The sequence below is a fragment of the Pelecanus crispus genome, chromosome 2, assembly GCF_030463565.1.
Source record: "Pelecanus crispus isolate bPelCri1 chromosome 2, bPelCri1.pri, whole genome shotgun sequence".
In the NCBI taxonomy this organism is placed as follows: Eukaryota; Metazoa; Chordata; class Aves; order Pelecaniformes; family Pelecanidae; genus Pelecanus; species Pelecanus crispus.
The window spans coordinates 78,282,095-78,306,107 of NC_134644.1; the positions used below are offsets into that span (position 1 = coordinate 78,282,095).

The 24,013-nt window shown below is 46.3% G+C and overlaps 1 protein-coding gene across 1 annotated transcript in view; it reads right to left on the bottom strand.

The window, feature by feature from the left end:
- Positions 1–2,121: 2,121 nt before the first annotated feature.
- Positions 2,122–24,013, bottom strand: part of BMP6 (bone morphogenetic protein 6) — a 95,022-nt gene continuing 73,130 nt past the window's right edge. Inside the window, exons 3-7 of the mRNA XM_075705279.1 lie at positions 14,204–14,352; positions 12,756–12,953; positions 4,782–4,858; positions 2,362–2,472; positions 2,122–2,271 (exon numbers count right to left, since the gene is read on the bottom strand). Coding sequence (XP_075561394.1) covers positions 2,122–2,271; positions 2,362–2,472; positions 4,782–4,858; positions 12,756–12,953; positions 14,204–14,352 — 685 coding nt within the window. The remainder of the gene's footprint in view (positions 2,272–2,361; positions 2,473–4,781; positions 4,859–12,755; positions 12,954–14,203; positions 14,353–24,013) is intronic.

Here is a 24,013-nt window from a genome sequence, read left to right on the forward strand (position 1 = left end):
CTGATGCCATAGTGTACGTGTGTCAGGTGGATTTTCGTAGGCTGCTTACGTCCAGCTCCAGAGGAGTAACTATGCTCTACTTATATAGAGCCAAAGTGAATAGGTGCCATTATAACTGCTCTGGTAATACTAAATGATCAGTTACACTTCAGAGCTGATGACATGTGTTTCCTACCCTCGCCTGAATCCAGATTTTGTGCCAACCTGCTCCTTACTCAGAGTACTTAGAGAACAACAAGTAGTACAATGTTTAATTTTTTTTTTTTTTTCCCCCATTCAGCTGTTCTACAGTAGTGTAAAATAGTTCCCCACTCTTCTTGAGCCTTAACCTTTTTCCAAGCTGTAAGCATCGGTAAGTTTGAAGGCTAGGACCATGCACTCTGTGGTGCCTTCAATTATAATATGGATCTATTCTTTGGTGCATAAGATGTTCCATGTTAGATGTAACTGAAAGCCAAAGAATTTACACTGCAGAGACTGCCACAATACAAAGACAACAGCAAAGCAAGGACCGAATTCTGCCACCTCGTGTGCACAGAAACTCATGGAATGAGGATGGCTGCAGGCTAATTGGAGACTAATCTGTCAAGATGCTGATTTTTGTCCATCATATGGAGTAGGTTGGGTTTTTTTTTAAAAAAAAAAAAAAAAAAAAAAGGCAAAACAGCAATGAACTTTTAAATAAGTGAATTTCTCCTGGTACTTCACTTCACTGTCTGTCCAGAACTTTTGATTCTGTTCAACCTAAAAATGTGTAAGGGTGAAAAAGCCACAGTGAATGCTAAGTGTTGTACTGGCAGATGTATTGGATCAATGTATATACTTCTGCCTTAAAGAAAGCCTTTATTATCACGTTTTTAACAACTTTCTAGTGAAGCACAATCTCATGAGTTTCTTGTATAAAATCAAAGTGGTACAATTGTTTACACTGAGATTTTTCTAAATAAAAACTTTTTAAAAAAGCAGTCTTTCTATAAATGATACAGCACAATGAATATACAGTGACAAGTGCAATAAATTATAGCTTGTATTTACAAGAAGCCTTTAAAATGCAAGAATTAGAGGTAAGTGCATTTAATACAAGTTTAATATTGATCAAAACAATTTGCTATTAGCTTCTGCTAGACAAACCATGGCTACACTGTGAATGTATCCTTTATACCAGTTTGTTAGTTGCGTGAGTTGAAGGGGAAAGGTTGGCCAAAGACTTGCATACACTGTTGACATTCTGTCTTCCTGTAAATAAATTGTCCACCTAGGGAATGAATGGCCCCTAAACTTTTACATCTGAATTGTAGCTGTAGAAGTGTCACGACTTCCTTCCTGGGCAAGTGGTAGTAGATGAGACAGCTCCGTGCGGGGAGTGGAAGGAAGTTGCGTAAGAACAAGTGTATGAAGTTATACTGCTCAGTCAAATCACAAACTGGAAAGACCAGCCAGGGTCTGAGTTCACGCTAGCCTTTCTAACACGGGGTGCAGCCAAGCCATCTTACCCTTGCAGGATCAGACTTAAACTGTGCTTGGAGAAAAGAGAACTGAAACATTTGCTTTGGCACAATTTAAGATGCTTACTGTCATGACAGATTTCAGGAGGAGACTAACAGTCCAGGCAAAAGGCAATTCCTAACCTTAGGAATTTTTTTATTATCTTGTACAAGACCTATGCTCTAAGGCTGAAGTACTACACCGCTTTCTTGCGCTTCCCTGTCTCTCCCCTCATCTCCCCCCCCCCCCCCCCCCCCCCCAACCCTCACTTGTTTTGCGTTGTTGGGTACCCAGTCTGGTAAAACTGCAGCACACATCCAAGCAACAGCTAAGGCCAAGCTGCTATGTGAGATTAAGACCGTCCCAGCCAAATAAAGCATGTGTGGGCATATTGCTGCTTTGCACGCCCTGGCTCTGCAGAGCGGAGCAGCCACCACGGCGCAGGGTCCGTCTGCGGTTTGCTCGCGCCCCAGCATGTGGTCCCCCTACCTTCTCCTCCCACAAGGCACATACATGGTGTTCTAAAAGGTGGTCCATCAATTATTTTTTTCCTCCAAGGTCAGGTAGTTCACAAAAGCATGGAAGGTAGTATGGAAGGTCATGGTAGAATCACAGAGTCCGTGTGAAGACTGTGTGTCAGTGACATCCACAAGCTCTTACTACCATATTCCTGTATTTCTTCAAGATTACGTTAGAATTATCATCGAAATAAAGAACCGATATGGCATTTAGTTTGGTAGGTGCACAGCATGGTTTGGGAACGTAATCAGGATTCATAAGATGAACCTGTTGCCAAGAAGAACACACAACTGAGACAATGGTAACTCATTTACAAATTCATCTATTGCTTTGGCATTGAGGTTTCCGGAGACTTACCAGAGTTTGTACAATGGCATGATTGGTTGCGTTCATATGGGCATTGAGTGGGAATGAGCACTCCCCATCACAGTAGTTGGCGGCGTAGCCCTTTGGAGCGATTATCCAATCCTTTTTAGGAAACAAACAGAACGTGATTCAAATTAAAAAGTTGCCAACTTGTACAGACAACTGCATGCAATTAAGAGCAGATGAAAATTTTCCACTAACTTTTTTCTTGAGGGTGAAAATGTGTTTTCACGGAAACTGTTAGGGTTTGGGGTTTGGTGTGGTGGGTTTTTTTTGGTTTGTTTTTTTTGTTGAGCCATGATTTTTCTATGGACACAGTGATTTTAATGTCCAAACAATGATGCACAACTGCACACAGCTTAACTGCCACGAACTAGAAGAGTTTTATGCCTACAACTCTTGCTAGATTACCTTGTGGGGATTGTGGTTTGGATGCCTTTATATTCCACTGTTTCCTGCAGGTTAGGCCCTCTGGCTGAACTACCTTTCCTAGGTTGAAGCACAGCCTCAGCTGGTGTCGCCTCCTGGAGAAAATCATGTATGTGCATGCATGTGCGTGCACACACGCACAGTTCGACCAGGGAGCTCCAGACCGGGAATATAAAACGCTGGCGTGGTGCCTCACAGACCCTCTACCTCACACACTCTTACCCAGGGACGCTCGTCTGCTAAGGCCACTGTGGGAAGGTGCAGCTGCGTAATAGCTTCTCCACCTCTGCCAGCCTCCTAAAGGAGGGGCAGGACAGCCAGCCTGAGCTGCGTGTGCAAGCAGGTGGTCCCGGTGGCAACCTGAGTGCCATGCTATGGAAGAAGGTGACTCTTCACCAAAGGGCTAATAAAAAAAAAGATTACAGCTTCTCTGCTGCCGACACAAAAGAGCCAAAGGTAAATTTGCGTCACCAATTAGCAGGAAACTTTCGCCTCCCCCGTCAGGCTCTGCAGGTCAGCCTGCAGGAGGTCATACTGGTATGCTTCACATGCACATAAATTCTTAAACAATTTCCCCTTTACCTGACAACAATTACCTGGGTTAGCTTGAATTTTGCTACAGCAGGCCCCAGCAGCAGACTGTTCCTGCAGCTTTGCTAGCCAAGTTTGCTGTTTGATTGCTAACATGGAGATACCTGGGCATAGCAAAACCACCCCTTCATTTTACAGTACTAGCTTACCATTAATTTGCTCCCAGTAAACCGAGCTGCTTTTCATAAGACAGTCACTCTCCTGTTACAGAAGCCAATACAGACTGTGCAATTAAATTTGTGGTTTAATGTGGTGTAAGAATAAGGGAAGCGCTCTACTGCTAAAAAAGTTGATGCTAAAAAAAAAAATTGATGGATGTTCTGAAGGAGATAGCAGTGCCCAACAACTGCAGGGGGCTGCTGCCCCGACTCCATCATCTCCCTACAATAAGGAGGATCTGGATTTCAACTCCTGCAAAGAGCCCTGCTGGTCTGTGGCCTTCCTTTGGCAGCATCTTACCTTTCTGCTCAAGCCTGCAACCAGAAAGGTGAAGGCAGTGCCTTCGACACCATGAACTTCACAACCGGAATACGCTTCCTGCCTGGAAGCAGGGTAAGCGACCTAAGGAGGGGTGGAAAGGCTGTGCACATATAAAAGGAAAAGCCACTAACAAGTAATGGGGAACAGAGTCAGCACGCAGCCCCAGTTGTGGCTAGTGGGCTGGAGTTGACGTTAAGCTACAAAAAAATGCTGCTGCCTCAATAGCTGGGAGAGGACTTTCATGTGTAGGGTATTACAGAAGCAGCGGGGGCAGCCCTGGCCTCCTGAATTATAATCCGGTAAAAACGTTAGCTGATAGAAATGGGACCTCCCTCACAAAAGTGCTGAATGAAAGAATAAAAAAAAAAAAAATTAAAAAATTAAAAAAGAGATGATGAGGGCATTCTTTGAAATGTGATGTTTGATGACATTATGGCCTGGTCCTAAATAGCTTTCTAAACAACTCTGGCCTCACGGTGTTGCAACTAAACCCAGTCTTCAGTCCACCTACCACAGCCAGCACTAACTGTGGGGCAGGGGTGGAGGATTTCAACACAACAGCCAAGGTTAAAATTAGGCTGATCACTAGAAAAAACTTGATTTGGTTAAAATCCCTGCTTAACATCACATTTTTTTCCTTATCATTAGAGGCCCTTGCCCATACCATGGCTCCCTGAGTGACAGAGAATGACTGTATACTTGAATCTCATAAAGTATCAAGCTTCCTCTGGATCTTATCAAATGTCACAACTATCAATATTTATTTGCCCTTCCCTGTGACTGGTTTTAGTGAGGAGGCACAAGGGACATTTTAAAGCATAATGGCAGCCTCGAGTGGAATTACCGTGACACTGTTTAGATAACATTTCATAACAAAATGTCTAGTTTACCCAGAGAGAAACATCACACACCTGCCATCCCAAGTCTTGGAAGCTAACGTAAAGCTCATGCTTTCTGCACGCTGTTTTTAAGTCACTGCTGTTGTAATCTGTTAAAAGAAAAAGAACAAAACAGGAATTTAGAAAGTAAAACAGGCACAGCATCGCTGGAGGGCACAGCTGGCCAGATGTGCGCACATTGTGGGCTCAGCAGTGAGAAATGGCGAGCTCCCTCAGCAGCCAAAAGGATAAGGGTGTTGAGGGGCAACCAAAGCAGGGCTGAAGCTTTTAAGATGCCTATGGGAATGGAGGCACCCAAGTAACAGTGACTTGGTTGTAATTCCTTCAGCTGCCTTTATTAGCTTGACAAGCAGTGCTTGTAAAACACCTCCAGTAAAATGACTTCTTAAAAATAAATCTACTCCTTCAGTCCAGCACAGGCTACATCCCTGCTGGGTGCTCAAACTCACCCCGCTTCCTTGGCTGCGGTTTCCGATGTGTGCCGCCCTAGGTGGTAAGCTCAAAACGCACACGTTTACCGAGAGAATTACAACCCCGGGAAGGTTAATCATCGCCTCGTGCCCCTGTACCCGTTAACAGAAGTCCTTAAACAGCTATGATGTCCCATAGGCAGTGAAGCCATGTCCCTGTCCCTTTCTGTGCCTTACCCCCAGCCTGCCTGGACATCACACACGGCTCCATGCACCAACTCTGCTCTTGGGCCTTTACAAGCCATGCTCTGAAAAACGAGTTTCTCCTTCCCGTAACCCGCTTCTCTGCAGATGACACAAGATTTGACACACTCTCAACATTAACTTGCTCCTTAGTGCCAATACTGCACGGAAGAGTGGGAGCGCAGGGTGCAAAGCCCTGACCAGAGACCTTCCCCCTCGCCTGTCGCGCAACACAGGAAGATGCAGGAGCTGCTCCCGATGGCCCTACAAAATGCAGCTTTTGACAGCGAGTGGAATTTCCCATTTATATTTGGAAAGAGAGGCGGCTCCGCACGCGAACACCTGGAACCGCAGCGAGCGGAGGAGCTGAGCCGTGACAGAGGGGCCTTTCACCCCCGGGTGGCTGCACAAATCCAGCCTTGACAGGCGGTGGCCGATTTCGTCACGCCTCAGGCGGCTGCCGGACCTCAGTGCGGCAGCCACAGAAACCACCTTCGCAGCGGGGCGGCTCGGCCACCGGCTATGGCTGCCGAACCGGCACTTCACGCCCGATGGAAAGCACGAGAGGAAGAGATGGCGGCAAATTCGGCCAAGCGGCATGGGAGCCCAGGTCCCCGTCCTTGCAGTGACACGTGTGCGCTCGTCCCAGAGCTGGACCCAGGCTGGCCGTGTTTTCCTCCGGCGCCTTACCCACAGGGGCCTCCTCTCCTCTCACACGCCTCATTTGCAAGTAAAGGCGCTTCCGTCAGCAGACAGATGCCACACGCTGATGCGCCTGCCTCCCGCTGCCCTGGGCCTTTCGGCTAACCAGCCCCCCGGCGCCCCTAACGCGGCTTGAAAGGGCACCCTCCCAGCGTAGCTTTCCCCAAATGTGGCAGCTGGGATAGAAAAATATTTTTAGTGACTTTTTCCTTGGCTCTGAATAAGCCTTTCTTTTTCTTCCCTCCACCACCCCCCCCAAAGTTTGGGAACTACAAATGCAAATATTTATTCAAAAGAAAAACTATAATACTAAAAGCACATCCAACCGACATTAAGGGCAGCACAGCATTACAGCTGGGTACAGTTAACACCGAGGTCTGAAAAAACCCTCCACCTCAAACCTAGCCTCCAAACCACCAAAGATTAGAGAGTTGTTTTTAGAAGCAGTTTGGGTTTTAAACTTTAAGGATTGCATTTCAGACTTTCAATAGCTTCGCTTCAATCATGGATTTAATCAGGTGAGCAAAGCTGGTTAACAGCCTGCTGCAGCATAAACATTCACTCTTTCAGGAGCACTCGGTAGCAAGGACGGAGGCGAGCCTCTCTATCCAAGCTTCCATTTTCAAACCAGACATACCCAGTAGAAACCAGGGTGTGGCGGTTTTTTTCAGATGAAGCTTTTCAGTCCCTGGCTCAGCCCAGGAGCACATTTCTAGCATGCGATGTTTCTAAATGGTCATAACAAGGGAAAAAAATGAGCAGAAGATACTTTTAGTGGTCAAATGCTTTCATTTAAGTACCTGAAAACATGACTTCATTGTTCTTCAATGGGGAATATGTTGTTTGCTTAGGGGAAAACCATCTGTATTTGACAGAGAGTTACAGTGGAATTGATCTATTCACAACCGAGTAGGCAGAAACACGCTATGTTCCAAACTCAGCTACAACTTACCCAGATCAGCTATGGGAAAGTGGAGAAGGCAAGGGAGGCAGAGAAAAGAGGAGTGGGAAGAAAGGCTGTGAGCAATCACAAGTTTAAGAAAACAAAGGAAAAAAAGAGCTGCTTAACAAGCTACATGAAGCAGAACATGTTACGAACATTCTCTCTCGCTGCCTGAAATTGGCCCCCCAAAACGCACCCAGGTTCACTGGTTGGCAATCGAGTCACCTGATTCACAGTGCATCGAGCACCGGCTACTCTCCATCCAAGGTAGGCGCAGACAGCTCTGCCTCCTCACTTGCCCAAACTCAGCCTTTGCTTTCTTAAATGTCAACATATGACACATCCCCTCTCCTGGGATTTGCACTCTCCCCTGTTTAACCCTCACCCCAAGCTCCCCTGCCCTCTCTTCTTGTTACATGTTTGCCCACCGTGTCTACTTATGGAATCTACTTTAGCCCAATTTTAGGGTTGTTACAAACCTTCAATCAACCCTTAGCAGCAGCTTTCTGAACGGGGGCAAAACATGCAGCAATACAGATGCACATAGTAACGATCCATTCTCTACGGTTTGAGGCTCGGCATATGCCCTAGAGCCACGTACATCCAATCATGGGCCTGAAAAAAGAGGAATCCACACAGGAAAGGGTTTTTGGCGGTGAGTAAAGCTCGCTGAGCTACTGAAGTTGGCCTCCACAACACATTTTCTCCAAAGCCTGGAAAGCAGTATCAGCTACCCCAGTCAGGCGTGCTCAACTGTTTTAGCCCAAACTGCTGTTTGCGAATTGCAGTGCAATTCGCAGTGCAATACCCAACATCCAGGAGGCAACAGGGTACGTGTCCCTCCCCGGCAGCCCTGCAGCGGGGAGCCAGGAGGGCCAAGAGGAGGCAGCCTGCAACGGGGAGATGCTGCAACCAACCACCGTGGGGATGGCTTATGCTGCCACCACGCAATTTGCAAGGATTGCTTGCCAGAGACCTTCAAAATCTCTGCGAGTTTAGGGAGCTGCTTTGGGAGCTCCTATAGGCTCATTGTGGGTTTAGCAAAATCATCTCTTTTTTTTCCCCTGAATGTACCAATTCAGAAACACTAGCTTGGCATTTACAAGGCACTGCATTTAATCACACTGCAAACTATTTTGTCTACAACAGAGATTTAAAAAAAACCCAAACCCCTAGTTCTGCACTTAAAAATAACTCCAGAGCAGCACAGTTGAAACAGCACAGTTAAGACGGCTTGTCTCTGCGGCTTGCTTGCACTGAACGTTGTCTGCCTTCACCAGAACCCAAGTCTGACTTTCTGCAAGCACAGATGTTTCTCTTAAGGCTGGACACTGGCATTTGTGTTGCTGAAAAGGAAGAGAGAATGGCCTGACTCTAATGGTCTTCCTCCTACAGATACGCATGCACCCACCTTAGATTTCCTATAACCTCTCCCATGTTAAGTGCTGGCAAAGAATATATAAATATTTACTGAGGTCAATCCATCTGAGAACACCCTTGCTGCTCCCAAGGTGCCAGCTTACCAAATTCCACACAGTAATTAATTGCTTCTGTGGTCCAAAATAGCTTTGACAGAGGTCTCCAAGGCCAGCCCCTTCTTTTTGGTGTTTGACTTTGGTGATTTGTCTGGATAAGGCTGGTGTAAACTGATCACGCAGTTAGTAACAGCCCACTTCACATGAAAGCGATCCGCTTGGGTGGGAAGAAGGGGAGATGTTGGGCTGACGTGGACCCGCATGTGAAGGCACATACAGAAACACCAGCCACGCCACTCCAGTCTGCATCCGAGCGCTCTACTAAAGGGAAGATTGGCTGTGAGATAACGATGTTTATTAACAAGACCCTTGCCACCACGAAAGCATTTAGCCTTGTTTGCCTCCAGTGTTTGTGCGTGCTGCCCTTTGTGGTATTTAGTTCCTGTACATGTGGGGAAATCTGCCCAGTGCCTTGCATGTCCGCCAGAAGGAAAGGCCACTTAGAGGGCCCCTCCATTTCTCATGGAGCACCTCACAACAGTCCCGGAGGCCTCGGGATGGCTAAAGACAAGGACCTGAAAAGGGGTGTTGCATGAGTTTCACTCAGAACCAAGTGCAGCCCAAAGTCAGACATTTAAATGTGACTCTCTCCATAAGGAGGGGCTGATGGGAAGAGATGTGCCTGAAGACTGACTTGCAGAAGAGGAGGGTTATTGCCACTGGGGAAGATGACAGCCCCGCATGGAAACCAGCATTCAGGTAACTCACAGAGGAGCTGATTGGCAGCAAAGCTCTTATGCTCGAGGGTCACTGTCTGTTTGTTGCGTTGAAGAGAGTCCCCATCTCTTCAGGTTAACTAGAGCGTCAGCATGGAGTCTGAGAGCATGAGCTAAACCCACTGCAAGACACAGCTGAGCGAGGGCCTCCAGATCTTGCAGACAACAGCAGAAAAACACCTGCGTGTTCCTCCCACCCACCTTGTTCCTCCATGTCCTGGGCCAGAGCCGGTGTATGATTTTCTGCCTCAACAGACGAAAATACTTCCTTTTCTTCCTGTTCATCCTCCTTCTTCAGAAGAACAGAGCTTGGCTCCAGGAATGCATTGACGCAGGACACTATGTCAAAGCAGTTTATAACCGTGGGGGTTACTCAGTTCTGCTTTATATAAGCCAGTCATAATTACGCGTTTATAACAGAGGGAAATGAGCATTCTTGGCGAAAAAATACAGACCATTGAGATTCTTATGCCACAGCCATTACCTTAGCATTTGAGCACTTGGTACTGACTGCAGGACAACAACTGCACATCAAAGGGAGCACAGCGGGGTCCCAATCCCACACGTAGCAGCATGCCTTCACGTAACCCCATGGCTCACCAGATCCAGTACCAGCCCAGCAGCACACTTCACGTGCTCCGAACTGCAGGACTTGAAATGCTTTCCATATTTAGATAGTAAATGGGGCTTTTTAAAACATACTGCCCCGACCGAAATCACAGCATCTTTTGGGAAAAGGGTTAATTTTTGGACTGAAGAAAGAAAACCCTGTGTATTCACTAACATAGAGGAAGGAAGGTTCAATCTACAAAAAAAATTAACACCAGCCAGCTGCCTTGCTCTCCAGGAGAGAAACTGCCCTCAAGCCCTGATAGGCAGTGGCAATCCTGGCTCAGGGAAGAGTACAGAACAAAAATCTGACAAGACATAAGATACAGCGAGAGAGGAAGATGTGCGGGTGGGGAGATGCACAGAAGGGGACTGCAGTATCCCAGTTCTGCACCCACTTTGGGTCCAGGTGCATCAGGGTACCCTCAGAAGAGCAAGGCAGCCTTCAGGGTAACCCCCAGGCTCACATCCTGCTTCATCCTGGGGCAAATGCTTCCCCAGCCCCATTATGCTGCATCAGGGCACAGATGTAGGAAACCACACAACTGAAAAAGAAAAAAATCCCTGTGATCTCTTTAACGCTAAAAACGCATATCGGTCATCGGTGCCTCTTGGGCTATTAAATCAACCACTTCTTAAGGAGAACAGAGTCTAAGAGTGTCACACTTAGGAAGGAAAATAAGCTGATGCAGTCTCTCTTTTCTAAACACAGAAACCAACCAAATATACATCTTAACTTTAAATTCCCCTCCTTTCCCCCGCCTTAAATCCACAGAGGCTCAACTATATCTTGTTGACTACTGAACTGCCAAATTCCAGGTTCTAAATTAAAGCTGGCTTTCAGCTACAAGAGCTCAAAAAAGCCCTTGAGACCACAGAATGACCAGCTATTTTTTCCCTTTTTGTCATTTTATAATTTTACGACCTGATGTGTGGTGTAGTCAAGAAGGCAGTAATGTAAAAATGGCCCTTTTTGCCCAATATATCTGCTCCCTCTGGAGCTTTGAGTCACATCGCCTGATTTAATAGTAGTGAAAAATTGTTTTTAGCACTGTAAAGCTTGCGGAGCTAGGGAGAGAAAGTTGGAGCCTATCCTGACTCTGCTACCAGTGCCACAAAACAGCAACGCAGCGAGTAACTTTCCCAAAGCGCTGTGAATGCATTAAAAAATTGGCTCTCATGATGAAGGGAGAGCAGCAGCCGAGCCCACCTGAGGGGGAGAACTGCACACTGCCTGCGTAATGGCTGGGCTTATTGTCTGTAACACCCAGATGAATAAACTACCTATGCCCTTGGCAAGCCCATCACATGGGAAGGTAACCCAGCGAGCAGCTGTGATGCCCGCCTTTAAAACTGCAGCTTGGAAACCCCAAGGAAAACCAGGAGCAAAGCGGGTCTCAGCACTTGGGACCAACAGACAGCTCTGCCTTTGGGGCTGGCAGGGGGCTCTCACACCAGATTAGACGATAACTCCTCTGGCAATGCCACGCTGGCACTGGCCGGCCTCCCTCGGGGAGGTCAGGCTGCAGGACCAAGTGGATCCTCCTGCCCTTAAAATCCGTGAAGCAACATTTCACACCCAAGCGAGCCCAGCACTTGCACGGCATGGCATGGGAATGCACAGCCACGCCGCAGTGTGCACCACGAGAACATGCAATGGCCACTAGTGGTCAACTGCTGCTGGCACGCACTAGCCCAAAGGGCAAGTCCGTCACCATGCTGGGCTGGAGCAATAGGGCCGCATTGGCACATGGCCATGCTCAAAGCCTGGCCCCCAGCCCTGGAGGGGCTCCCAACCTGGCTCTGGCTCCCTGCAGGCTCCCAGCGCCCTGGCCAGCACAGGGCTACCTTGGGTGCAGCGCGGCTCACCCACAACCCAAGCATACAAGAGCAGGGGACAGCCTCTGCATTCATGCTGGCTAAGTTTCGGCAACACTGGCTCATCTCCCCGTGCTGTATCTGGACATAGACTAAAAAGTACAGCCACGTCTCTTCCGTGGGGTATAGTCATTTCTAGACACGAGAAAAGCAGGGATCCTATTGGAAATGAAGGGGGCAGCATAAGCAAATTAATCAAGTAACTCGGAACTGGCTGAAATGTTTGAGAGGTAAGAAGGTACTCAATGAACGAAGGACTAGTAGCACTGTGATGCAGGGCAGAGTGGCTGGAAAACAGACAAGACTTAGAAGACAGAACACTCAATTTTCGTCAAAATTTCAGAGTTATCCTATTGTCCCACCAGCTCACAACAGCACTCAAAAGGCTGCTGTACAACGCTTGCAACATGCAACCTTTCCACAGCAAAGAGGCAAGCCTCTTTGCCTGCCCAGAAATGCACTTCACCATGTACACACTGCTGTTCTCACAAGGGAAAAAAATAAAAGGATCTTGTGCTGTTCTACTAGGGTTTTTCCAAAGAAAACCGAAAGAGGACTCAGCTGGAAATTCATATGTGTGATGCCATAAATCTCAGTGTATGCAGAGATGGAGTCTTTTAAATATTGCAATTCATGTGGCATAATTCTAGGCAAATACTGCGTAGCAAGCAACCTACAAGCACAAAATTCAGACTTAAAACACCTCACCCCCCTGAATTCAATGGCTGCGACTTCACAAAGGGGTCTGGACTCCACCCTGGATTCAAAAGGACTCCTGTAAGTCTCATTATGTGAGACTCCCTCTCCCATCCCCTTGCAGGTGTAACCTGTTCCCCCAAGGAAGAGCATCCCACCTCACATCCCCCTTCTTGCTTTTGCACTCCAAAGCAAACAGAAACATTACAAGAAGTCACCCCGGCTTCCAGACAAAATGGGTTTTGCATGATTACCTGTGACACTAGACACCCTGGAAACATCCTGAGCCTGGGTGGAACGGTTGCGACTCTGTTGCCTGCGCCTGCTCGTTGCTGACCTAGTGGTCCGAACATGAACTTCACTCACTTTGAAGAAGGCCACCATGAAAGGCTGTTTGTCGTAAGGGCCATCTCGGCCTATAAGGCCTGCTTCTCTAGGATTTACGCTGAAACCTTGAAATCAAACAGAAAAGTGAGTGTTAGAGAAATCATGCTGCTGGATTGCTCCTTCCAGAATCACAGCATCCCCACGAGCAGTGTCTCCTTTCTTCTTGCTCACATTCTTCTTCTTTTATCACTGAACACTCCCCTCCTGCCACCATGACCTACGGACATTTTTACGACAGCACTCCATCCATCCTGTACAAGAGGCTCCACCACAGCACCTGGCTCTTTGGTATCCCTATGGCATCTCTACTCTGGTGTAGGCATTGAAGAGGTATACAGACATACATATAAAACACAAAGCCCAGATGTGTCATGAAATTAGTTCTGCTGCCCATGAAACACAAGAAGCAGAGATGGGATTAGGAGACCTCTACAGAAAGCAGAAGGCAAAGAGATGGGATGCTTTTGTCAGGAGCACAGGGATGGGCTCTCAGCCAATTTGGGGAGGGGGAGGCTGGTACTAACATTTCCTCACAGAGAACAGCAGACAGCCCCTCTAGTCTCACTTGACCCCACAGGTGTACCAAACCCCAGCATGAAGCGGTAGGAAAAAAACATAAGGTTCGAGACTGGTTCCTATAGAGGAAAGATGTCACTGTCATCTTTTTGGTCAACTTCTGTTCACCTAGATCCTCTCATTTTCCACCGCTTATCTTCTAACACTCAATTTCATGCTCTTCTGGAGTCTCTTCTCTGCTTTTCCACCTTTCAAAGTTTCTGTGGGCTGTGAAATGGCATCATTTCAGCCGCCCTTGGAGGGATCAGCCTCACACAGCAACCACATTGCTTCTCCAGCGCAGGGCTCTCACCTCAGGTTTGATGAGATCCAAGCAGAGACGGCAGCCACAGCAGCCAGCAGGGCTGCCATAAGCCCACGTGGGGCAGTGCATACCCATATACCTGCCCTCTTCCCTTCCTCTCACCCCTAAACCTCATCCCACCTGGGATCCCAGCTCCATGCCCCCTTCTACCTCCAATTCAGGAATGGGACCCTACCCCAGCCAGCCTCCACCACCTCATCCTGGTACTGTTCAGAGACACCTGACCTCACTGATGGGGAAAGACAGATGGGACAGCCAAGAAGCTGATAGCCCTCAATCTGTGCCCTCAGACACTTTACTCAAAGTGTTGGCCACAACTGCCTACAAAGGCAGGGTGCTCACTCCCCACATCACAACTGGACTCTGTTGGCACCACTTCTAGACAGCATCCAAGAGGCTTGCCAGATTACTCGCATTAACTGGCCCATAACCTACCGTCCCGGGTCACCACACTCAGCTGCAGTCCCATGTTGTGCTGAGGATTCATCACCCACATGTTACTGGTGGCAGTGACATCAAACTCCAGCCAGCCCTCTTCTGAGGCCCACACCGCCCGCGTGTCCAGCAGAAACAGGTCAGAGGCCCTGCAGAGGAGAAGCGTAATGACAACATTATCATGTCTGGGATTTTCTCCCCTGGCTCTCACTGTTACAGAAACGAGAAAACCTGAAATAAGGGCTGTTACTAGCTAGAAAAAAACCCCAATCCCCAAAATCCACCTGTCTTTATCGAGTTTTGCCATGAGATGCACATACTTCTGCATGTGAAATTCAGGATTACAAAGGTTTTTCACTGTTTTCGAGGCTGGAGGAAAGCAATCCTAGTCCTTAGGTCTGCGTGTTCCTCCACCGGCAGGGGATTCATTAGCCACTCTTCTTCCTGAAGAGAGTAATGCTAGCTCTGGCAGGACAGCGGTCAAACTACCAGCATTTCCAGGCATTCAGTGGCTTTTGTCAAAGGGGTTTCGTGGTTTCAGCCCGCCTTCCACAACACAGATCTACCACAATTGACCCAAAAAAAACCCCAACCCAAAAGAATCACCTAACAGGCCAAGCATCAAACACTGAAGGAAAATGAACCTCTAAAGGCCTCTAAAGACATTTTTCCGAGGCTTATCAACAGGGATTAGAGCACCTTGTTCCAAGGCTGTTGGTACTCAGTCTCCTTCATGGGCTTCAACTTCAAATGCTATCAAGTATATAACTTTTTTTCAGCATCAAATGCCCACGAAAACTCAGTTCAACGAAATCAGCTGGAGAAGCACCCAGAGAAATCCCATGTACATTTTCTCACTATATTATAGTCATAACTTTCCTGTGTGAGAGCACTACAACTCCTATCCTTAACCTGTGGCCATAATCACAAAATGGATACCAGGTGTCAATCCCATCTTCACCTGTCCCTCCCCCCTGGATTTTTTTTTCTAACAATAACTTAATGGAAATGAGAAAACAGGGTACCTGTCCCTTCCACCCATCAAAGGTTAACTTCAGAGAACAAACATTTTGATTGAGTTACATTTTAGTTTTGGCCAACTGCTATGTCATACTGCCCAGCAGCTTGGTTTGCATGAGATCACACATGGAAAAATAAGCACTTAAGTATATTAGGGCTCCTAGTGCAGCTATTTTTACAGCATGAAGGCTTTCCTCCGCCTCGGTGGTAGCCGCACGCTCTGTGGTTGACTCAGCAGCCTTTCCCACAGGAGCCTTTGCCACCGCTCCTCCAACGGGAAGAGGGTTCAGGAACAACTCTGACCTCCACCTCCAACAGCAATGAGTGGCTGGGGCTGGCCAGCTGCTACATGTTTTGGAAACCTTCAAGTTGAAAGATTTGGGCTTTCCCAGGCAGACTATATAAACTCAAGTGTTGCTTCAAGGAGACTGCAAACAGCAGCTGCAGCTGAGACCACTCTTCCCTTCTCCAGGTTTCAGAGAGGAATGAACTGCTAGATCATTCCCACCTTTGGATATGGCTTGCACATTGGCCCTCACCAATGCTTGAAATGGGCTGTATCTGAAAAGGGGTTTTCCTAGCACCTGTTCTGACCTTCCCCCTCACACCAATTGCTTTTTGATCTCTTCTCCCACCTCCCCTCCTCTAAGTGCCATACTCTCCCTCCCTGGCATTCGCCTGCTCCAGACAATGTCCCACTGGAGCCTCCAGATCAGAGTAAATTTGGCATTATGTCCCCCCAAACCAAACATGTCTGGCTCTAGACCCACTGGGAACTCTGTAAAAGCAAACCCTCATGAACACTCAACCACATGGGATTAGTCAGGTCTACAAAGACATGAAGAGGAGTCTTAGAGCTTATATTCCTGTTGCCTTGTACTTTGGGAAGACACTTGGACATCAGAGAGCTGTAAAGCCTGAAGGGACCACATGGCATCATCTAGCCCATTCCCCTGAACTCCAGGCAGTATCAACTACATCCACATCACTCCTGAGAGATGTTTGCCTGACCTGATCTTACAGATTTCCAGCCTCAGGAACTCCACCATCTTTCCAGGATATTGAAATGGGTTTCACTTGAAGCACTTCTTTTTTTTTTTGCTTTTCCCCATAATATCTAACTTAAATGCCACAACAATCTCCCCTTCTTACTAAAACATCATCTTCAGTCTTTCCTTGCAAGCCACATTTTATGGACTTTGACTCTTCTCATTGCTCTTTACAGACCCAACTCAGATCAAGACCTCACTGGTGCTGAGTAGAATCATAGAATGCTTTGGGTTGGAAGGGACCTTTAGAGGTCATCTAGACCAACCCCCCTGCAGTGAGCAGGGACAGCTTTAACTAGATCAGGTTGCTCAGAGCCCCATCCAACCTGACCTTGAATGCTTCCAGGGATGGGGCCTCCACTACCTCTCTGGGCAACCTGTTCCAGTGCTTGACCACCCTCATTGTAAAAAATTTCTTTCTTCTGTCTAGTCTAAATCTATTCTTCTTTAGTTTAAATCTATTATTCCTTGTTCTGTCACAACAGGCCTTGCTAAAAAGATTCTCCCCATCCTTCCTATAGGCCCCCTTTAAGTACTGAAAGGCCACAATAAGGTCTCCTCGCAGCCTCCTCTTCTCCAGGCTGAACAACCCCAACTCTCTCAGCCTGGCCTCATAGGAGAGGTGCTCCAGCCCTTGGATCATTTTTGTGGCCCTCCTCTGGACCCGCTCCAACAGGTCCACGTCCTTCTTGTGCTGAGATACAGTGGAAGGATAATCTTGATGCATCTCACAGACTATGCCTCTACTCATACATCTCAGAATATGATTTTGGTTTCTTCGCAAAACTCGCACTGTTAACTCATGTTCACCTTGTGATCCACTATAATCCTTAGATTCATGCCGCTGAACTGCAAAAGACCCAGTCACTTCCTATGGCGTGGTCACTTCACTGATTTTGCCTGTCCAAATGCAATTCTTCTTTCTACCAAATCACGTTTTTTTTCCCCCAGATTGAACCTCCATCATTATTAGATTACTTAAAATACAGACTTCCCTTCCAGTGGGTCTCCCCTGTCTTAGTGTCCTCCACAAATGTAATAAGCAAACTGCCTGACCAAGGTACAATTCTACCAAACAAGAATGCTCCACTTTCTCCCAGTACGTCACACTCCCTTTGAAAAGATTTCAATTCCTTTGTAAAATGCAGAAAAATGGACAACTGGGTTTTCCAATCCAGTTAATTCTTTGCAAAAAGTTTCATACAGAACTGGTTTTCAACCAGCTCTGCTATTCAGTTGACTTTTGCACTGTTTGACTGGATGAAGTCAACACTGAAGGTTCACCTCACATGTACTGTAGGTCATGGTAGTAATGCTAGCAGGTAACACATCCTAATACTTTCTGCTTAAGCCTGCTTTCAATTAACATTTGTCACCCAAACCTCACCAGGCTGCACAAAACTGCATATCATTTCTTACTGGTTTTGCTTTTGGCATGAAGGTTTTATTAAAAAAATATTCATTACAGAAATATTTTAAAAATATTCATATTTCCAAAGACACAATGGGGGGGGGGGGGATTTACTCACATGAGAAAGAATCCCAAATATTTAACTGAGAGTCTTTAACCACTCCTTTATTTTTTCAGAGTAGAAATGTTGTATGTCCTTCTTCCTTTAAGAAAATCACCTCAAAGCAGTGAGTACTTGAAAATTGCTGCCCACACAGGCTCAACAGGGATTCAGAGCTTAGCAACAAAATCCTCTGGACTTTTTGTATGCAGGGAACATGCTTTGCCCTCCTTTCCCCCTTGGTAAACCAAATACCATGTATCACCTGAGGGGAATCTCCTCTTCCCTACAGCCATGTGGCCAAGAAGAAATGTCCTTGCTACTCCTGCAAAAAAGCCGCACGATGTCTGATCTTGGAACAGAGACTGGGAGATCTCCCAGGCCGGCCCCAGGTGGAAGGGAAAGAATATCTAATTAGATGAGGAAGGGTGAAGGATTTGCTGCAGTCACAGGGGACACATGGACATGCAAGGACTAGATGGAGAGACCCTGGATAAAAGGAGAAAGTCTGCAGAGAAAAGGGAGTAGAAAGTACCCGTGGCCACCACTCCTCTGTGAATCAGGCCCATTATTCCTGACTCAGCATCCCCCTGCTTCTAGAAGTAACTGGGAAAATACTGGCATCTTCCTGCACTGATGGCTCACAGAGGGCTACAAGCTCCTACTGCTACCATTTGCAGCAACACAGCTGCCAGCAAACATGGTGACAGATGTCAGTGATGTGAATCTCATACTTCCAGTCTCGCCCCAATGTTCACAGGGAAACGCAGCCACACACTGGATTTCCCCCCCACCCCCAGTTCTGCTGTCTGAAGACCATGGAAAACACATTTATTCCATTCCTCTCCTACTAGGGCTGTAAAAGAAAGATGGTAAGCATGAGAGCTAAAGCTGATGCGTAGCCTTATTACCAGTCCTGATGCTGGACTGCTGGATGATTTTGGCAGGGACCGTTTTTGCCATCAGTGTTTGCTTAGCAGGTCCACACTCTATGGCCCTACCTGTTGCAAAAGTTGGAGCACACACAGCAGATGAGCAGCGGATTCCTGCAAGCCAAAGGGTGGTGCTGGAGAAAGTAAAAAAAGATCTGAAAGTGGCAACTAAACCTAGCAGAGACAGTTGACCCTCACCAGTATATGCATCAGCTTCTTATCTGCATGACGAGAACGCTGCTAGCTTTGCCTTATAGCCATGTCAAAAAAAGAAATAGTTTAGGAAGCAGTCGGATACCATGCTGAAAAGTGCTACACGCAAGTAGATGCAAGCCCATAGTCAAAGCAAAATTTGAAGAGTGGACAAGAAGGTGAGAAACGGATCATAGACTGAGGAAGTCGCATGAAACAAAGTATTGAATTTCTAGTCATTAAGTGATGACATCGATCCTGTGCAGTGAGGCAGGCAGCGGCCTTCCAAGACAAAGCATGCAACCACCTACGCGGTCACATTAAGGGAAGGATATCTCAAAACTTCAGCATTTGAGAATAACAGATGCAAGACGGCACCTGAGGGAAGCAGGAAGGGAGCACAAAGAATGGGAAAAACTAGAAAAAGAAAGGCTAGAAGAAATGCATGACCCAGTATCATTGAGCAGAGAGGGAGTATTTGCTCTCAGCACAGGCCAAAGAAGTAGTCAGTTTCATGCCCAAGCAACCCCGCATGTCAGGGACATCACAGGACATCTGGCACCTACACAGCAGGACTTTCAAATTCAGTGTACAGAAGATAAATTTCATCACCAAAACAGGTAGTCTCGCAACATCCTCTCTGCCTAAATCTGCCTGTGGGTTTTCATACAGCTACTGTCATCTCATTGTCACTATGATGCCCAACAGTCTCACCTTTATTTTCAGTGTTCTAAACCATCTGGATGAGTTCAGTTAATGATTTCCATAATAAGGCTGCTGCAGGCATAATATGTATTAACCTTAGATTATTAAATGGAAGTAAATGAATGGGAGAAACTGAGGCAATGAGCTGAAAAAACTTTCCTGAGATAAGAGAGGATATTAAATGGGAAGATGCAAGTTAGAGATTCCCAACCCAAAAGAAAAGCTCTTTGTTCTGGATCAGGGCCCTAAAGTACCGTCTCAAGTCCCAAGAAATAAACGGGAGTGTTTCCATGGCCTTCAGAAGACTCTGGAGGAGGATGGAGAAGCAAAGGTCAACAGAGCAATCGCAAGTGGCTGCAATAAACAGAAAGAAGTACACAGTTTACCAGAGAAATATGGCCTGTGTAATTCAGAAGGCAGGATTTAGCTCCAGTGTCCTCAGAGAGCAAGCTGATTTGTCAGATATAAATATCAAATATAGCTACTATTCTTAACGCTGGCATCCCAACCATGTACTCGGGGCATTTATAGGAGAAACAGCTTGCATTTAATTTCAGTGCTTTTCCCCCCTGTAAGATAAATATTTTGTTAACTGAAACCTCTGTGTAAACCTTTCAATGAAAAGTCTCTGGGTGTTAATTCTCTTTAATTGAACACTAATTAGATTAGAATTTAGTCAAATTAGTAACCAGGTCAAGTGGTTAATCTTAGTTACTACTTAGTGAAATGTTCACATTAAAATAATTTCTCTGTTCTGGGTACACATTACAACATGGAACTTTGCTACAGGAAAAACACCAAAGCTATAAAAAGCTAAATTTAAAGAAGCATCTGTTGAACTAGGTTTTTTACTTTCCCACCCTCCCTGGCCTTCTTTCCCTGACCAGGCAGAAGTTTTACCAGGGAGACAGTGAGAACAAACAGAAATCTCACCTTCAAAATGACCAAGTTAAAGGTCTCTTGTTTTAATCACAGATCTTGGAACAACATTTTTGGCCCAACTTCAAAGCTCGCAATTACCCAGGTGTTTAAAGGATTGTTACGCATCAACAGCCATTTACCAAGGCATTAATTACTGTAAGTCTCTAAAACTTTCCTCAGCTGAACCTTTTTGTTTACTTTTCTTCAAAGACAAGTTGACATAATAGTCTAGACTGCCTAGCAGCAGTTTCTCAAAAGGGAATTTTGCACAGAAGTGTGTGGGATTTACATTTTAATTAACGCACTTTCTAAATACTCTGTACCTCAAGATCTGAGTCTTTAGTTTGTACTGACATCAACCTTCTGTAAAAATGATCCTGCATATAGCAAACTAGCAAGATTATTTGCTCTTATGGACTAACGATGGACTAATAACTGCACTCACAACTGACTCAGTCTTACAGAGTTGAACGGAGCTCCACATAGATAAAACTTTGAAATCGCAGCCTTTTCAAACCTGTAGATCCACCATCTTGCAGTAGATGTAAGTGCTACTTTGAATTTAAAAGTGTTTATTACTTATAGAACAGGCTGTACACGGAGCTCGCACAGCATGAGGTACTGCCAACAGATGCAATACAAAACCTTAACAACTTAGTATGTCTAAATGACCATTACTCCAAAGATTTAAAAGTACCGTACAAAATTTAATCAATCGGCGCTCGCTCGTACAGAGAGCCTCAGGCAGGGGAATGCCAGCACCTGGAATGAGCTGCTACGGAAAGCAAAGGCAGTCTCTATCATTTTATGAGAAGAAGTAAGGCTCAGTTTAACTGTCCTGAAGAAGCTATACCATCTGTGGGCCAGGGGACAAGGAGAGACGTGCAGCACCTATAAGAGCTCCTTAGAAACGAGGGAGGAAATACTCACAGCTGTCAGCCTGCAAATGAAGTTACTTCTAAGGTGAAACAGAAGACCAGCAACTGGGCACTAACCTGCAGGGGCTGACAGCCAGGGAGGAAAAAGCACTAAACGGAGATGCCAGGACACTATGGAGGGGGTCTGCAATTTGGCACAGGCAGAAGAGAGCCATCCTGGATGCATCCAGACATGAGAACACACCAGAAGGGACAGGCAGGTAAGCTCAGCTTCTCCCTGCTCACTTACCAGCCCCACGCCACCACTGCTCTGTCTGATAAAAGCTCCTCTATGCTGAAAAAGCTGTCCTGTATCACTGCAGGCATCGTCCCCGGAGGTAAAAGTCTGCAGGGGTGGAAGGTTAAGTCTTGCAGGCTCACTGGAAGAGCAGCAGGGTGAAACATTGGTTTCAAGGCTGCATCTGGCAAAGAGTGGAAGATCAGAGCCTAGATCTAGAGGATGTGGTCTCCCCGCGCCAAGACTGCATGAAGCTCAGCCTACAGGTCTGTGACAATCCCCAGCAAAGCCAACACTGATATTTGAGTGCAAAGGTGTCCCCCCACATCCACCTCAAGGTCTTGAGCTTCACAGCTCTGAGGAATGAACATTTTACCAACAGAAACAGTGAAAACAGAAAAAATTGTCGCAAGTCAGAGGGATAGGAGATATATTTCTCATTTCCTTGACTATGATTTAATGATACCACAGGGTACTGTAGCTGTAGTGATGGCTACAGTACTACACCTTAGAGTTTAAATGCAGTTTGAAGCATGAAGATGGGAGAGAGGGCAAAGAGGTAGTATTTATCTTTGTCCTTTAAGAAAAGAAATAAGGCGCTGATATGGTATTCTTTAGTTTTGGTACAAAAAGCCAGCTGGTTATGGAATGAGTAAGTTTCATCCAGAACAACTTTGACTTTTAAACCACTAAAACCCAATCACCCTAAACCACAACAAATCACATACCCACAGTGGGAGTTGAACTGAAATGAGGACAGACGCTTCTCTATAGCATCATGGAAACAGCTCTATCATATACAAATATATGCACACTATATACAAATCTGACCCCAACTTGAAACAGATTGATGCTAGCTTTGTCATTTGTATTACACAACCCATTCCAAAACCCAGTTGAGGACAGTTATTTATTTTCTAAGCTATAAACACTGCCGGCAAATCAATTTGCCCTTTAGATTAGAACCTCGGATCGCATTTGTATAAATATCCTGTTGCAAAGAGGAAAACTTTATTACCACTGTAACTGGCAGCTAAAAACCGAGTGCCTTAACCCTTAAGGAACTGTGTTCAGTAGAAGAACAACATACTCCCCAGGCAGTTGCTCTGCAGGGCACACCTACGTCCACACGTGTCTTATCATACAGGACGAATCTTTCTGCACATCAAGCCCTCATATTTCATTCTGAGTGAAAACGAAACTGTTTAATAAACTTTGACCAGTAAGGTACCATATCTTCCTTTGATCACTAACACAGGCCACTGTGTTTTTCATAGATCAGTTGTTTGGACAGTGTGGGAGTGTTTTGAGGTCTGCATTAGCAGGATATTTACACTTGAAAACATACGGATGATCCAAACCAAGGACTAATATCTTTGATCAACCATAAACTGCCTTCCCTAGTCCTGACCTGACACCTCTCCGGGTGAGAGCAGGGAAGTTTCGAGAAAGAAAAAGAAATTAATGAGCTGTTTCCAGGAACAAACTAATTTCTTCCCCTCCCTTGCAAAGGTCTCACTTACATGGCAATCCACTCCCAAGAGGTATCAGAAGTCACAGAGGGCTTTTGCTTCCACAAAAATCAGCGCTACACCTTCGAAACAAGCCCACGTGCAGGGCTTAGCAGTGCATCAGTACCACCGCAGAGAGGAGAGTTGAGGCTGTGCAGCTCCTGCCTGCTGAAACTAAGCACCCCCTCCGATGCGGCCAAGGTGGGATAAACACCTGGAAGCTGACGCCGCTCGTCTTCCTAAACTGGTGCTTTGGCAAATCTCTCCGCTTTCTGCACATACCAAAGGAAAAAAAAAGAAGAAAAAAATTCCCACCCTAGCCTTCAAACAGCACAGTCTCTTAAACTCTGGGGGGTCAGAAGCTGAAGGGCAGCAGCATCCGGCGGACGTATCGCCGGCTCCCGCTCCCGACGTCAGCCCCTACAGCCCACAGCCCATTTCAAAACCCAGAGTCATCCCCTCAGAGCAAACCAGACGTCACCTCAGCCTTGTTTGGTGAAGCCTCTTCTCCACACAATCCAAAATGCATACTGCTGACGGCTGGCCACAAGCTTGACCTACCCTGAGGATTTCATTAATCTCTTCGCAGCGTCCCACTGACAACTCCAGCAGTTTGTGTTACGACAAAACGTGGCCGTTAACTGCGGTTTGGTTATAAAACAAAAGCCTAGTTTCTAGGCACTATTTTTTCACCTTACGAAAGGGTGGAAGGAATGGGGAGATGAAAATATTACTGACAAAAGTGAGTCAGTATTAAAATGTTTTCTTTTTTAAGAGAGAATGTACTTAGACCACACTGTCCTCAATGTGCATT